Source organism: Mesitornis unicolor, unplaced genomic scaffold (assembly GCF_000695765.1).
Source record: "Mesitornis unicolor isolate BGI_N332 unplaced genomic scaffold, ASM69576v1 scaffold23138, whole genome shotgun sequence".
NCBI lineage: Eukaryota > Metazoa > Chordata > Aves > Mesitornithiformes > Mesitornithidae > Mesitornis > Mesitornis unicolor.
Genome location: NW_010204167.1, coordinates 22 through 14619, shown reverse-complemented (window position 1 = coordinate 14619; position 14598 = coordinate 22). Strand labels below are relative to the sequence as shown.

General features: G+C 40.3%; 1 protein-coding gene across 1 annotated transcript in view; it reads left to right on the top strand.

Moving 5' to 3' along the window:
• The window catches only part of EDAR (ectodysplasin A receptor), a gene marked incomplete at its 3' end in the record, with an annotated part of 20175 nt that extends 7043 nt beyond the window's left edge, over window positions 1–13132 (top strand). Inside the window, exons 4-9 of the mRNA XM_010190976.1 lie at window positions 69–154; window positions 10167–10253; window positions 11593–11721; window positions 11810–11884; window positions 12187–12259; window positions 12973–13132. Coding sequence (XP_010189278.1) covers window positions 69–154; window positions 10167–10253; window positions 11593–11721; window positions 11810–11884; window positions 12187–12259; window positions 12973–13132 — 610 coding nt within the window. The remainder of the gene's footprint in view (window positions 1–68; window positions 155–10166; window positions 10254–11592; window positions 11722–11809; window positions 11885–12186; window positions 12260–12972) is intronic.
• Window positions 13133–14598: the final 1466 nt, after the last annotated feature.

Sequence of the window (14598 nt, the reverse complement as noted above, 5' to 3'; positions counted from 1 at the left end):
TGCTGAACCATGATCAGCTTTAGCATATTAATTCACACTGTTTTGCCTCATCTTGCCTTTCATTTCAGTTACTACATGCTGGAAAACAGACCTCGAAACATATATGGGATGGTTTGCTACTCGTGCTTGTTGGCACCTCCTAACACCAAGGAATGTAAGTGGCCCACAATTTCTATGCATTTCTATCTGATTTTGACTTGGAATCATCTGGAAGCTGAATATGAAGTCTTGCAGTGATGATTATTATGTACAAACAATAAGTCCCTCTCTGGTAAAGCAATTTCTGCTTCCAACCAGCCTTGCCTGGAAGGGAGCAAATGTTGATCATTTAGGGAGAGATTAGGCCCTTTGATTTTAGGACCTGCAATTGCTCAGCTGTGCTCCAGTTTTCAGCTGTTAAGACATCCCATGCAGGACTTATTTTGGTTCCTTAACCAGTAGGTACAGGAAGTCACAAAACTGTGTTTCTTATGAATTTAAGAAAATTTCAGTTTCAGTTTCAATTCAGCTAAGAAGAAAACATAGGGCACTTTGTAGATGTAAATGTACATCACATCTTTTCATATCCTTTCTCCTTTAGACTCTATGTGCTTTCTCCTTCAGGGGGTAAAGAAAGTGAGAAAAATAGAAGGAAAAATGAGGTTGTTTCTGAACAAACTCTCCCTCAGAGAATCCGGAGCAGATCAGGAGAAAAAGGTTGTTTTGTTTTGTTTTGTTTGTTTTGTTTTGTTTTGTTTGTTTTGTTTTGTTTTGTTTTGTTTAAAAAGGCAGAAATGGGCAGTCTCCCAGAGAAACCTGATGCATCTAAACCCAAAATCCTGTTCCATTTTCTTAGTCTTTATCGTGAAAATAATTGCAATATTATGCCTGCCTAATTTGAAAGCAGAGGTTGACACAAAAGCCCCTGAGCGTTTATTTGTGTACATAAATAGCAATTACTCAGTTCAGATGCTGCTGAACTCTGTATCACTGGTGCGCTGCAAACTGCTTCAAAGGAGGAGAGGTCACTGAGAGCTACCACGTTTCCTAAAGTGCAAGAGCTCAGATGAGCCAGAGGATAATCACAAATCTCACAGAGCTCCTGCTGAGGGGCAACCATGGGGGTGTTGTGCATGCAAAGTGGATGGTCCATTGGTGGTCTGTATTAGGAGGTGAGGTAAGGGTGCTAAGGAGGACCCAAATGTGAGATGCAGGAAGAAGATGGAGAGGTTAGGAGTCTCGGTGGGAGATGAGGGTATCTGGTAAAAGGATGTGGACATACCTTCTACTGCATGTATGTGCAGGCTGGTTGCCCTGTTGATGGGAATACAACCATGCCCACTGCTAGCTGACAGCCAGAAGTTAATCCCTTCCTCAGCTCTGAAGGTCTGTCTCATGCTGAAATGGGTTTTTAGTAGTATCAAACATGTTGTAGATCACTGATTACTGGCAAGGAACTACCAGAAAATCTTATGGCTATTACTCAATTCAAAAAAACATATCTTTGTCTTTTGCAGGATATTTGGCAGGTACTATACGTAATGTGCTTAGTTCTCTGAGGAAAGTATGAATTGCACAACTGATTTAACCACATGCAATTTTTAATTTGACAAACACAAGAATAAATATATATTATCTTAGGGAGGAATTTGGGCAGGTGCATAAACCAACAAATTGGGTACTAAGGTAGGAGAAAGCATTAGTCCTAGACAACATTACCATTTTAATCATGTCTATGAAATGAACCATTTGATTACAATTCTTTAAAAAGTGGGAAAGCTTCTTAAAATCCAAATCCCTCAAATAACTAAGCTCAGGTAATTTGGTTTAGGATGTCTGAACCTCTAGACCCAGTTTGGAATGGCTGCTCCCTAATTCATAGGCAATAATTTGTAGTCCAGGCGGAAAATCAGCCTTGCTGCAGGAACCTCTTGAAGGGCTCACAGTTTCTGTCCTATGAAGGGAAATATCAGCTCTTCAGTAGGAATGGTTTCTCTATGTTTACAACTCCTGTTTGTTGACTGCCTGTCATGATGGAGGACCCAGAATGAGAGCTCCAAATGGTCCCAGGAATCTTCCATTTCTTTCTTGAGACTTCAAAAGAGCGTTGAACTGCATTCAGGAGCCTAAACCCCAACCTAAAGGGGTATTTCCTCTCTAGAGCTCCTTTCCTCCAAGCACTGCTGGATAACACATGCCACTGCAGAAGGGTGACCCAATGGGTTGTGAGAGAACAAGGGTAACAAATTACTTAAAAATAGGAAGCTAGGGGTGACAAGCTCTGGCTTTACATTTCTGGACAGAAAAATGAGGGCAAATAAATCCCTTTTCAGAACTTCATCAGGTCTGAGAGAGGGTTGGAGGACAGTGGTGCTCTCCTGAGCTAGCGGAATACCTTGCTGAAGAAATGCCAGGCCGGCGTATTGCAGAGGGCCAGAAGGAGAGAAATGTAGGGTATGTGGGCTGCTGCATGGAAACCTGCTCAAAGAATCTGCCTGATGATACATTTTATCTGGCAGAAAAGTATTTGGGTTTGATCAAAGGGTAAACAAATAGCTTTCAACTCCAAGAGCCTGCTGTGCAACTTTCATCTCCTACACAGTCAATAAACCTTGAAATGGCTGAGGAAACAGGATGAACACCCCATGTCCTCACATCTGGAAGTATTACCGTAAAAAGGAATGGAAGTGAAAGAAGTAAGGGTGGACCTTATTGCAGTCTTCTAGTTCCTGACGGGGTCCTATAGGAAAGCTGGGGAGGGACTTTTCACAAGGGCAGGTAGCAATAGAACAAAGGAGAATGGTTTTAAACTGTAAGAGGGTAGATGTAGACTGGATATTAGGAAGAAAGGTTGCCCAGAGAAGCTGTGGCTGCCCCCTCTCTGGAAGTGTTCCAGGCCAGGTTGGACAGGACTTTGGGCAACCTGGTCTGGTGGGAGGTGTCCCTGCCTGTGGCAAGGGGTATGGACCAGGTGATCTCTAAGGTCCCTTCCAACCTAAACCTTTCTATGATTCTATGATAAATTCCCTGCTGGGCTTGTGTCACTTTTTTTTTTCCCCTCTCAAGGGAGTTGAGACACATAGCACAAAATAGCATGGAAAAGAGGGGGAGGAGAGGGAAACATTTCACAGAAGTCAGCTATTTAATTGGGGTAAATGTATCACAAGGTTATGGTGTTGAAACTCTCTCTCTGGACTGAAGGATGGGAGCAATAGTGCTCTGCGGTCTGGGAGGGATGGCGGGCTTCAGCGACAGCTTTTGGGCATGTAGAGGGCAAGGACTGTGCATATGTGAGCATAAGGATGTGTGTTGTGTAGTAGGAAAGCTTTTTCTTACTGGGAAAAGGGTAAACATCACCATAAATACTGCAATTTTTCATATCTTGTGCACTGTGAAATACCTGCGTAAGACTTTTGGGCTCTCATCTTGCAGCTCCCTCAAGTCTACTGTGTAGGAGCCTCAGAACTGGTCTGCTAAGCACAGAGGAACAAAGTGCCAAAACATCAAAGATACGAGACCTTTGGCTGTGCATGCAGCAGATCATGAGCCATCAGTGCCCCTTGCTGACACTAAATTGGAATATGACTATACCTCTGTGATAAATAGCAGCACTGCAAAAAGTAGAGGAGGCAGAGGTTTCCTATGCAAATCAAAGAATGGAGGTAATGAGCACCTAACCACTTTAAGATGTGGCTTCCCACAGTTAATGGTGCTGGATTTTCTGTCAACACCTCTGGAATTGGAGTCACTTGAGGCCTCTGAGAACATAGGGTGTTTTTGTTGTGGGTTCTTTTTAAATTTTATTTTATACAATGTAAAACTATATGCAAAAGGTAGAAGATTTTAACCTACATGGAATTTCTGTGATAGAGAGGTACAGTTACTGCTGGAAGGGATTGTGGCTGTTAGCAGCTGCAATCCTCTATCAGTTGATGCATATTAACTCTGCTCTGCTCTTCTAACTTTGATATTTGCCATTCCAGTTCAAAAAATGATGGAGGAAAACAATATCAAACTCCACCACAAAAACTTGAAAAACATGTACTTTGAAGTTGTATTTACACAATCACATTAAATACGCAAATCCTTTTCTACTCACAAATTATTGATCTTGAGAACTTTGGCAACTGATTGAGGGTTTTCTTTTTAATCTATTGTATATATTCATACCTGTGCACAGACACAAAATACTGTTATTTTCTTTCACCTTTTTTTGCTGGTCGTATACATGAAAACAGATGCAGTAATCAACCTCTGTAAGGTTTTATGTCTAACAACTACATATAGTGGATTTGGAAAAGGAAAAAAATAAGAAAAAAAAAGAAAAACAACAAAGGAAAACAAAAGTAGTCAATTCATCTCTTAATTACCAGAGAACAAATAGCATGTAGAAATCTAAAAGTTCATTTATATTGTTCATCTGATGAACAATAAAATGTGATGAGCTGTAATCAGGGGGTCACTTCCACACCCATGTACTGAAGACTGAGAACTCAGCCTTCTTAACTGAGAAGCTTTACACAAACAAGCCTAATGCCAAAACCGCTTGTATTGGTGAAATATAATTCTTTCAGAGATTTTTATTTTAACTCTCCATTCTTTGTAATAGCACTAATTTTCTTTCCTTGCCAGTTTTGTCCTTTTGTAATATGATCGACATCAGGACTTTTTTCCCTTCTGTTTCAAATTATGCTTACAAATGAATAGGCTTGTTAGCTGGAGCTAACGAACTTTTCTTTCTCTTTTCTTGAGTTGTCTGATCTCTGAACACCCCATTCATCTTCACATGTGGAATGGGAGAAATGCTGAGGGCAGTTCATTATTGTTCACTGGTGGTATGGCCTAATTCTCATCCTCTTAGGGTTTATCTATATTAGGAAAGGAACCTAATCTTAGGACAAAATTGGCCAGCCTCAGCCATGAACCTTTAAGAGGAGGGATCTGAGAAGCAGATACGGGGGTTGCTGTCTTCAACTGCTGGGAAAGCTGGGCCCAGGTATCCCTCAGGAGGTCACCTGTGCAGCTCTCCTGAAGAAAAACTCCACTGACTTTCATGTTTTCACCTGTGCCAGAGCAGCAGCTCCCACAGGGAGCACCACCCACTCGTGGGAAACGTTGAAGGTTTCTGCAGCATCGCTCTGCCCAGGCTCAGCTGCAAAACCTGCAGAGGTGCAGCTTTTCACCACCTGCACAGCCTGGCTATCAAGACCTGGGGGAAATGGGAGAGCGGCTCCTTGTCTATTCTCTTCCATCTGATGCTTCCAAAGTCACCGTAGTAGGGTTTAATGACAGTTATCCCTGTCGTGTTGCACAGAGAAAGAGGTGATAACACTGAATTCCTGGAGGTAGGTTTAATTCATGAAGTGTGTGCCTACGACTTTCCAGTACTGTGCAATGATTAGAGCTCCCAGTGCATCCTAAACAAAATTTCAGCAGATGCAATGAAATCCCACCTCTTGTAATGTAGCGCCACGCAGCCTATAATCATCACCACTTCCCTGCCCTGGCGAAAAAAAAGGCAGAAATAGAACAGTTAAAGACATTACAGGGAGTACAACTGTACAAAATATTTCCTTTTATGTGTCTGAACAGCAGTGGTTACTTACAGTGAGAATGACCAGATCTAAAATGAAAGTCTGAGAAAACTTTGCTGTCACTGTTTTTAGGAGATTTTAGCTTAGTAATCAATTTACTTCATGCTCTTCCTGGTTTAATATCTACCTACGCTAACTGAAGTATCTACCTGTGGCTCCAGGAAACTTCAGAGTAACCTGCCCTACAATATTCTCTATGTCTCCTGAAAAGGCAGTAAAATAAAAAGCAGCCAGGTGATCCTCCAGTGTCTAGGATAATCACTTTTTAGAGGTATTTAGGCAATTAATGTGCAATATTTTCAGTGTTGGTTAACACCTGATTACTGAAGTCATATGTAGATGCCTTAGAGAGGAGCTTGTGTTTGGCTGCAGCTTCAGCTTCCATGACTTTCCAAGTGCACAGAGCTTCTGTATGAATTGTTGTTTCCTTAAGTTTGAAACCAAATGTTTCATGTAAGTACCTGAATATAGATTTACATTAATCTGAAAATTCTGACCTCTGCTTTCCAAATATCTAGGTCTTTATTTATGACTAGGTTTAGTTATAATCCAGTTTTCAATTATGTTGTCAGCCATAAACTCTCTACCTTTATTGAATTTCAAGTCATTATAATTTATTTTTCATCTCATGTGCCAGGCTCCTAGTTATTTATTTGTGTGAGTGCTTTATCTTACTGCGCTCCTGTAAACCAGTCTCAGTGATAGCACTCACAGCTCAGCTGGCAGTGATGAGCATGCATTGCCATGCATAGATGGACCGTGGCTGTGAGAAGAGGGATGCATCAGGAGAAAGCAAGCTGCCTTCAGTGGCAAGAAGTAGATACATATATACATAAGGATATTTTTTAAATGCTTCTAATTTCAGGATCACTCTGATAGTCTGTTGTATACACATTTTTGGGTATTTGTATAACATGCTATTAAGTATTAAATAAACTTCCAAAAAAAGCTGTTGCTAGCTATGAGCAGCAGTCCTGTGCATGGCCCAGCAAGCTCACACCCACAGCAACAAATACCAGGAGCACATATGGTCCCCTACTGCATCAGATTTTACTCATTCGCAAGCACTTGCAAGTGGCACGTTGGCAAAACCTCCCCTCACTGTGCCCTCCTCCTCTTACCAATCTGGTAGTTTTGCTCATCACTTCTGACTGTAAATCTGTCTTGAGACACATGAACTGTAATAGCCCTGTTGCATACAGCAAAAAGGTTTTTTTAAACAAACAAAAAATTATTTTATTGCCCAGCATTTGTTCGCTATGGGGACAAAAGGCTGACGGCATGGCAATTTAAGTTGAAACTATCTTTTGAGTTCAAAACCCCCAAACATTCAAATGTGAATGCAAGTTCAATTGTTCTTTTAAACAATGTTTTTTAAATGGAACTGTATTTAGACTCCAAGAAAGTTATAACTAAATTATGATTTTTGAATTAAAAACATGTATAATGCAAAAGCTGACCAAACTTCAGTGATAAACTTCTTTCCTAACGTCTTTATCACATTCCTGCAATATTACTTACAGGTGTCTAGGAATATAAACCACTCTTTTGCACAGCTATATTACAGCCATCAGTCTTTAATGCTTAGAATACAGTTGTTTCCATATGTTGTGCCTGTAGCACCTTAGGATGTCTCTGCCTGAACTATGTCTAAGTCTTTCTGGATTATGTAAGTGTCATCTATATTGGAACCAGAATTAATAATGTGATTGGGATGCAAAGCTGGATGTGCACAGGAATGACTGACATTGCAGTCGGAGTAGCAGCAGCTACGAGTTCTGTTTCTTTTTGCTCACACAAAACCGATATGAACTGAACTTCTGCGGAAGCTGACGTTTTTGGTTCCTCTTGTAGTGCAGGTGCATGAATTGGTACTTTCTTCTAAGCCACATCTAAAGGAAAATCTTGGCTCATAATGAATATGCCAAATTATTAAATTTGATAATAGGCTTAAAATATGCATAATGACTAACTCCCACCTATGTGTATGTGAAAGGCCATCCATCATGCTCCAGCATCAGCCTCAATTTTGCCAGAACAAGCACTGCAGTACAAAAGAGGTGGCCCCATTCACATGCAAAGCAAGTTCTGCACGTAGGCTCCAGAGCTGAAGGTGCTTCTTGCTCCTGTGCACAGGAGAGGCTCATGTGTGTGTGTGTGTTCGTGTGTGTGTGTGTGTGTGTGTGTGTGTGTGTGTGCATGGCGTTGGCAATACGCCACATCCTGATGTGGGGTAGAGCTGGGTGAAGTGTGACGATGACGCTGAATGAAGAAAGGACGACCTTCCTCCTTACCGTTCCTGTGCTGCGTGCTGCTGCATGACTCCCCAACTTGGAAGGCTCTGCTTCCTTTCACAGACAGGTGAAAAACGTGAGGTTAACAATACCAAATGACTGAAAGATTGATTAGGCAGAAGTACTTCAATGACTACATGTTTCAAACGATGGAAAAGACAGAGAGGAGAGTTGATTAAACTTACTTATTATAGAGGAGACGAGCTGAAGCTTGTTAGATAAACCCCTAGCAGATGCAGCAGCAGCGCTTGCCTTTGTTAAGTGGAAGGCAGTGTAAGAACAGCTATTGTTGACTTGTTGCAGCTTGCAAGAGCTGCACAGATTTGCAATTGTCTGCAGTTGGATTTGCCAGGGGGACTGCGCGAATAAACTTAAGCCTGGTAGCTGTGGACATGAAGGAAAGTCTCGGGCTACAGCTGTGGCCATTTTCTAAATGTTGTCCAGCCATGATGAGTAAATACGTAGGTTGAGGCCAAGGAGGATTCGCTTCAATTTTGTGAAGAATTGCTGAGAATTTAACAAATTACTTGTCTTTAATCTCCACTACATGGAGATGACGTCTTCATCTACTGGTACCTAGATGCTCTACTGCTACAGTGCAGTTTCTGGAGCTCATAACTAATTCTTAAAAGGAAGTTTGTCACAGAGAAGGGACCAGAGGCAAGACTTATGTAATCTGCCTGTCATTTGCATAATATGAAAAGCATCTGAATTAACAAATTAGTATATTTAAAACTTCATAAAAACACTTCTTCAGTTTGAAAAAAACCCCCCACTATTAGAATAAATGAATCCATTTCCTTCCAACAAATGAGGTTTGAAAGATGTTTTGCCATTGTTAAACAAAATTCATTTTGGAGACATCTGCAACTCATACTTTGTGGCCACTTTAAGAGAGTTCATTTCTCATTCACTATGTGCTGCTGTGTTTTATGTTAGGTAATAATTTTTTGTTTTTCCTTTTTAGAAAACATTTCTCTTAATTTGAAGAGCATGTATATAGCTTTGTTCTTAACCAGGGAACATTTCTCAGACAACTCCAGACCACTTAATTTCCTGTCAAGTTTACCTGGTGGGTTTAATTTCTCATAGTATTTACTAGGTCAAAAGAACAGCACGTTTAGAACGAGCCTGTGGAGTCCTGTGCTGTGTGCACCTCACTAGATGACTGGGACAGTCTTTTGCTTTTAGGTGTGCTGAATTTAACTATCACTGGACTTTTTCCATAGACAGCTACTACAAAGCAGGAGGGATTTTATTCCCTGCTCCAAGCCAGAAGCCATTTTTTCAGCGTCTGTTGACAGTAGCTGTAACCTGCTTACCAGTGACATTGATGCTTATTTGAGAATGAAGAGCATGTTTTCTCCCAGTCCTGAAGTTTTTATTCTGTATTGGAATGCTATGCCAACACCATCCTGTATGAAAGCATTACCATCAACAGCCTTGTTCCTAATAATATCCAGTATTGTCTGGTATTGTCAAATTATGTTAATTTATAATTTGGTTTACTTTTTGAAAACTTGGTGTATGACACCATCTGAAAGATTAAAATTTTTAAAGAGGTTTTAAACGTAACTGTAGAATTTAGACATGGAAACCCCTATTGGACAATCTCACTGCTCTGCCAGCATGAAATATTCCTTTAAGTTCTTCATTTCACTGTTTTTGTGGATTTCCCCCCTTCCCAGAATATAGACTTGGGCTGACAGGGAGAGTAATAAGAAACATACTGCCCAGATAGATTACAGGAAATTCTATTGAAATATTCGCTTTTAGGATGATACAGCTCCATGGAACAGGGAAGCATTCAGCAGTGGTGTTTGTCACCTTTCCTAGGTTTCCTCGTGGGGTCATGAGGGTTTGCACACTGTCAGAGTTTCGCAGTGATCCTGCTGGTGAAGGATGCTTGTGGGGAGCACCGATTTGATGAATCTGCTAGCTGGGACTTGGGGGCCTGCGGTTGCAAATAACAGAGTGGGGGTTGTAAATGGTTTGCGTTATCAACCGGATCCTGGAAAACTTACAGCTATCCAGGACAGATCGGTAATGTGGGAATCCATATGTAACAGTTGTCTGTGTCTGAAGATGCTTGGGTTTATTCTAAGCTCGTAGCTGTTCAGGAACTTTGACTTCTTCCACTCCCTCCAGGTGCCATGCAAAAATGTAGTCTGTAATGCAATTTTCAACATATTAGAAATGCAGTCAAGCTAAGCAAAGGCTCTGTTTACTTGGGCCAAGCTATTGCTGTGAGTGGACATAGTAACCATGGAAGTTTATGGCATTTCTGTTTGTATTGCAGGTGTGGGGGCTTCCTCTGGCATTTCAGCCATTTTCCCAAGTACCTCTGGCACAAGCACTTTCTCGCCTTACCAGCATGCTCACAAAGGTAAGAATGCATTCACAGATTTAATTTAGCAGCTGCTGGTTCTGAAAATAGCATCAACAAAGGGCAGCTGAACTAAAAATATCTATTGTGAGTTTCTTTGCCACTATTTGCAGATTTCTAAAACTGCTATTAAAAATAATTCAGAACAATTTTTTATTTCTTGGTTAATCAACACTGCTGCTTTAGTCAGATGGACTTAAAATGGATTTAAACTGTACTCAGTAATGCCAGCAACAAATTCAGCTCATTATTTGTAGCCATACAGAAATGGCACTGTGCCTCAGAAAAGCTTAGCTTAGACTGGTGAAAATAATGTAGTGCACAAATATGGCCAGTCTCTTATTGAGCTAACATAAGCAGTTCTCCAGCCAAATTATTAGATTTTAAAAATATGTGAACCTGAGAAGACACAACAGGAAAGATGCAGTTCATGAGATACTGACAATGCTGATCTTCCTGGTATTGTCTGGAAACATGATTGTGAGGATCATGTTGTCTGACCCCACATGGTGGGTTACGAGGGGGGTGAATCTTTTGAATTCCCCGAAAGCCCACGTACCTGCCCAGCAGTGCTGTGGAGTGGGTCGAGTCACAACAATGACTCAGAGGAACAATTGTACAGACAACCATATTAACTGGCAACTTTGGTGAACAAATAGGGACACATATAATTCAGAAAATTTAAAGTTTTCATGCATTTTAGCATATCTCTCATTTTCTGCATCCTTTTGTGGCTTTTCAGTTCTAGTCTGCTGCATTCAAGTTCTGCTTCTGAATACTTTTTCATGTACCTTATTTTAAATTAACTTTCCAGCCATGCTGGTTTAAGTCTCTGTTAGAAAAACATTGGTCCTTCTGCATGGGCATTGTGCTCTCCTTTTTACTGCAAAGCTTTTGAGACAGACGTAGTTATCAACAGTCATTTTAGCTCTCATCCTGGTTGGGGTTTTTTGTGTTTGGTTTGTTGGGTTTTTTTTCCTTTTCTATGTTCTTTCCCAGAATACAGTGTTAGGGAAGCTGCTACTCTTGCTTGCATATATCTTCCCGTATTATTAGCAGATAATACAATTTCCTGCACCTTTGTATCCGATGGATCATGTCATCAAATATTTTTATGAATACTGTTAACTGGTAATTGCAGAATAAATGTCACAGTTTTGAAAAACTGTTTATTAGTTTGCCTTTGAGATGTAACACTAAGTTTTTCAGTGCTTAATGAGTAACTAAGACTCAAATCAACTGAGTGTGCAAAATGTAAGTGTAGAGCAGACCAGAAAGTGTTAACTGTTCTCTGATCTTAAGAGCTGCTCCTTTATGAAAATATTTTTGTTTATTCCAGCAGATCTTTCAGGACAAGGACATCTGGCTACAGCCCTTATAATTGCAATGTCTACCATCTTCATAATGGCTATTGCCATTGTCCTCATCATCATGTTTTACATTGTGAAAACAAAACCTTCTGCTCAAGGTAATTGTTCAGCACATGAAATTTTAGCTGCAAGTGCTATTTTTAGACAGCTTCTGAGAATAATTAATGGTATATTTTTATATTCTAGCCTGCTGCAAGAGCCACTCAGTAAAAAATGTTGAAGCTCAGGCTAACACCCAAGAAGAGAAGAAAGAAGTGCAAGGTATGAGTTGCTTTAGTTTTGCTTTTTCTGACCAAGACAACATTGGGCTTAAATTCTCTTAATGCATTTCTCTTAATTACAGTTCCTCCTTTGAGTTGTATAAAATCCATGTCAGTTTACTACAGAATTAGCATAATAGCTTTTGGACTTCCAGAATGTCACTTAATCCTCTGATAGCAATTAAAAAGGTAGCAGAGAGACTTATATTTGCAGTAAGGTTGCCAGCAGAAGCACCTCCTGAGACAAAACACCGGTTTAGAAACTCATTGCCAATTTAAATTTCTCCAATTGTTAATCTGCAGATAATGTCGTGATATTCTCTGAGAAAGAAGAGTTTGAAAAACTTACGGCAACTCCAGCTAAGGCTGTGAAAAGGTGGGTAAAAAATAAACATACTTCCCATTTGACTGAAGTGGGGAAGGGCCATAGTCCCCATCCTGGTACAGGGGAATACACAACAAATTCGATGGGTGTGCTGGTAGTCTGCTGCAGCAGGGAAAAGACTGGATGCCTTAGGAGGCTTTTCCTCCTCCAGTTTCTAAGAGAGGGTGACAGATGTTACCAAGAGAAACCTGTGCCCTTCCCACTCCCTCCATGACCAGTTCATCAGCTCTTGGGGCTCCATCTCCTCTTTTGCAAGGTCCATTTTTGGGACCTGAGTGCTGCTTTTGCACACATGCATTTAGTACGACTCTCCTTCACTTTAGGCAGGAGGAGTGAAAATAGCTGCTCCAGGCCTCAAGGAAATTCCATGTCTGTAGCATCATCTGGATGGCACTGTGTGGTAGTTTAGCCACCTTGTGGCTGCCTGGTGGCCAAACCTGTCTGGGTAACACGAGTAAGGTAGGCTAAACACTGTCCTCGGTTGGAAAATCCCTCTGTAAAAGGATTCTTGTAAGCTATGCGTGACCATGTAACTTGGTGGGAATTGTATCTACACCTTAGACATGTGAATGCAGTTTCAGAGGAAGGGCATTTTAAAAAATGGAAGACACTTTTATTCCATTACTTTAGGATAGGAAAAAGGAGATGACTGGAGTCAACCCATGAGAGGCTTCACTAAGATAACCATATCGTTCATTTTACAGTGAAAATGATGCATCTTCCGAGAATGAACGACTTCTAAGTCGTAGTATGGATAGTGATGAAGAAGCTGCAGTTGACAAGCAAGGGACTCCAGAGAGATGCTTGTTATCTTTAGTGCATTTGGCCAGAGATAAATCTTCTACAAGCAATAAATCAACTGGGGTAAGGCTATTTTGAGATTTAAAAATTAAGAGCATGTTTCTGTGTTGTTTTTTTTTAAGAAAACAATATACAAATTATCACTCCCCAAACTGCATTATAGTGCAGAAGAGTCTTGAAGACTTACAAGAGCTTTTCTGGGTGAATTCATTATAGAATCTCACTTTGCATAGTGACATATACGTACATATATACTGTTCAGGGTTGAAAAAAACAGATTTCCTACGAGAGTAAATACTTGGAATTTTTAAGTATTGTTTTTTATAGTCTAAATAAAGAAGAAAAAAAACAAACAAAACCAAAAACAAAACCAGAAAACCTCCAATACGGCTAATGTTAATATAACTAACCCCAATGCTACATTTAGCACTGAAAAATAATGTAGCAGCGTGGCTGGACTCATACAGCAGCGTAGCATCTGAGTACCTTGACCCAGTAGCATCGGTATTTCCATGGCACAGACTTTTCAATAATATCCGGTGTTGTTCTTGGTTTTCATGTATAATTTTGGAAAAAACCCCATGCGTTTTGAAGGTCACGCCTGTGCTCTGAAGGACACTGTAAATCCAGTTTGTTTTGCTGTGGAAAACCTTCGCTTCTTCCTGCTGACCGCATACTGCTCAGGGTGTTTTATGTCACTTGAAGTATTTCAAGGCACAGTTAAGGTCACACCTCACCCACACAACTTTTTTAGTTAATGTTAGCATCAAACAATCCTTAAAAAGAAATTGTATGCTCAGGTATTTTTTATGTTTCGTACTTCAAAAATAATTTTAAAAAGGCAATAGCTAGGACAAAATGGCATCATTAATATCAAACATCATATATCTTTCAAGAATATAAAGGTTTGAAAATGCATCTATTAATATTTTACATTATTGGGATGGTTCAGATCAAACTTTCTAAACCAGCTCATTTTTCAGGTGAGTCCAGACACACACAGTCTTTAAAAATCATTTTTCTGAAGTCTTTCTAAATATCTAATGTTATCATCTTCTGTAAGCGCCTGCTTGAAATTGGATAGGCATGAAATCAGAATGTTTAATAAGAAGTGGCTTACCTTCTAAAGACCATACATAATAGATACATTCTCCAGATTGATTAAGATAGGTAGCTCATAAGCACTTCTGAAGCATGAACTATTTCTTCCAGAGCTTCTGTTCCAACAGGCTCCTCATGGTCTGAAGCCTGCTGACCAGGCTGAAGACAGTGTTTCAATGAAAGTGCAGACTGCATCAGGGTCCTCCGCTCCATACCTAAAGTTTCACAATTAACCCCCAAGTTAGAAAAGAAGTACTTTGCTTCAAGCTGGAGATTAAGTAACATTTCTAGTATGGGAAAGAGCATTAAGTAGCTGTTGGATGAGGGTAAAGAAAGTTGAAGGCCTGCTCTTATCCAAGTGTACTCCTTCATAGTTGAAACAAAAACCATTATGCAGTGAGCAACCACATGGAGGACTGTCATCACAG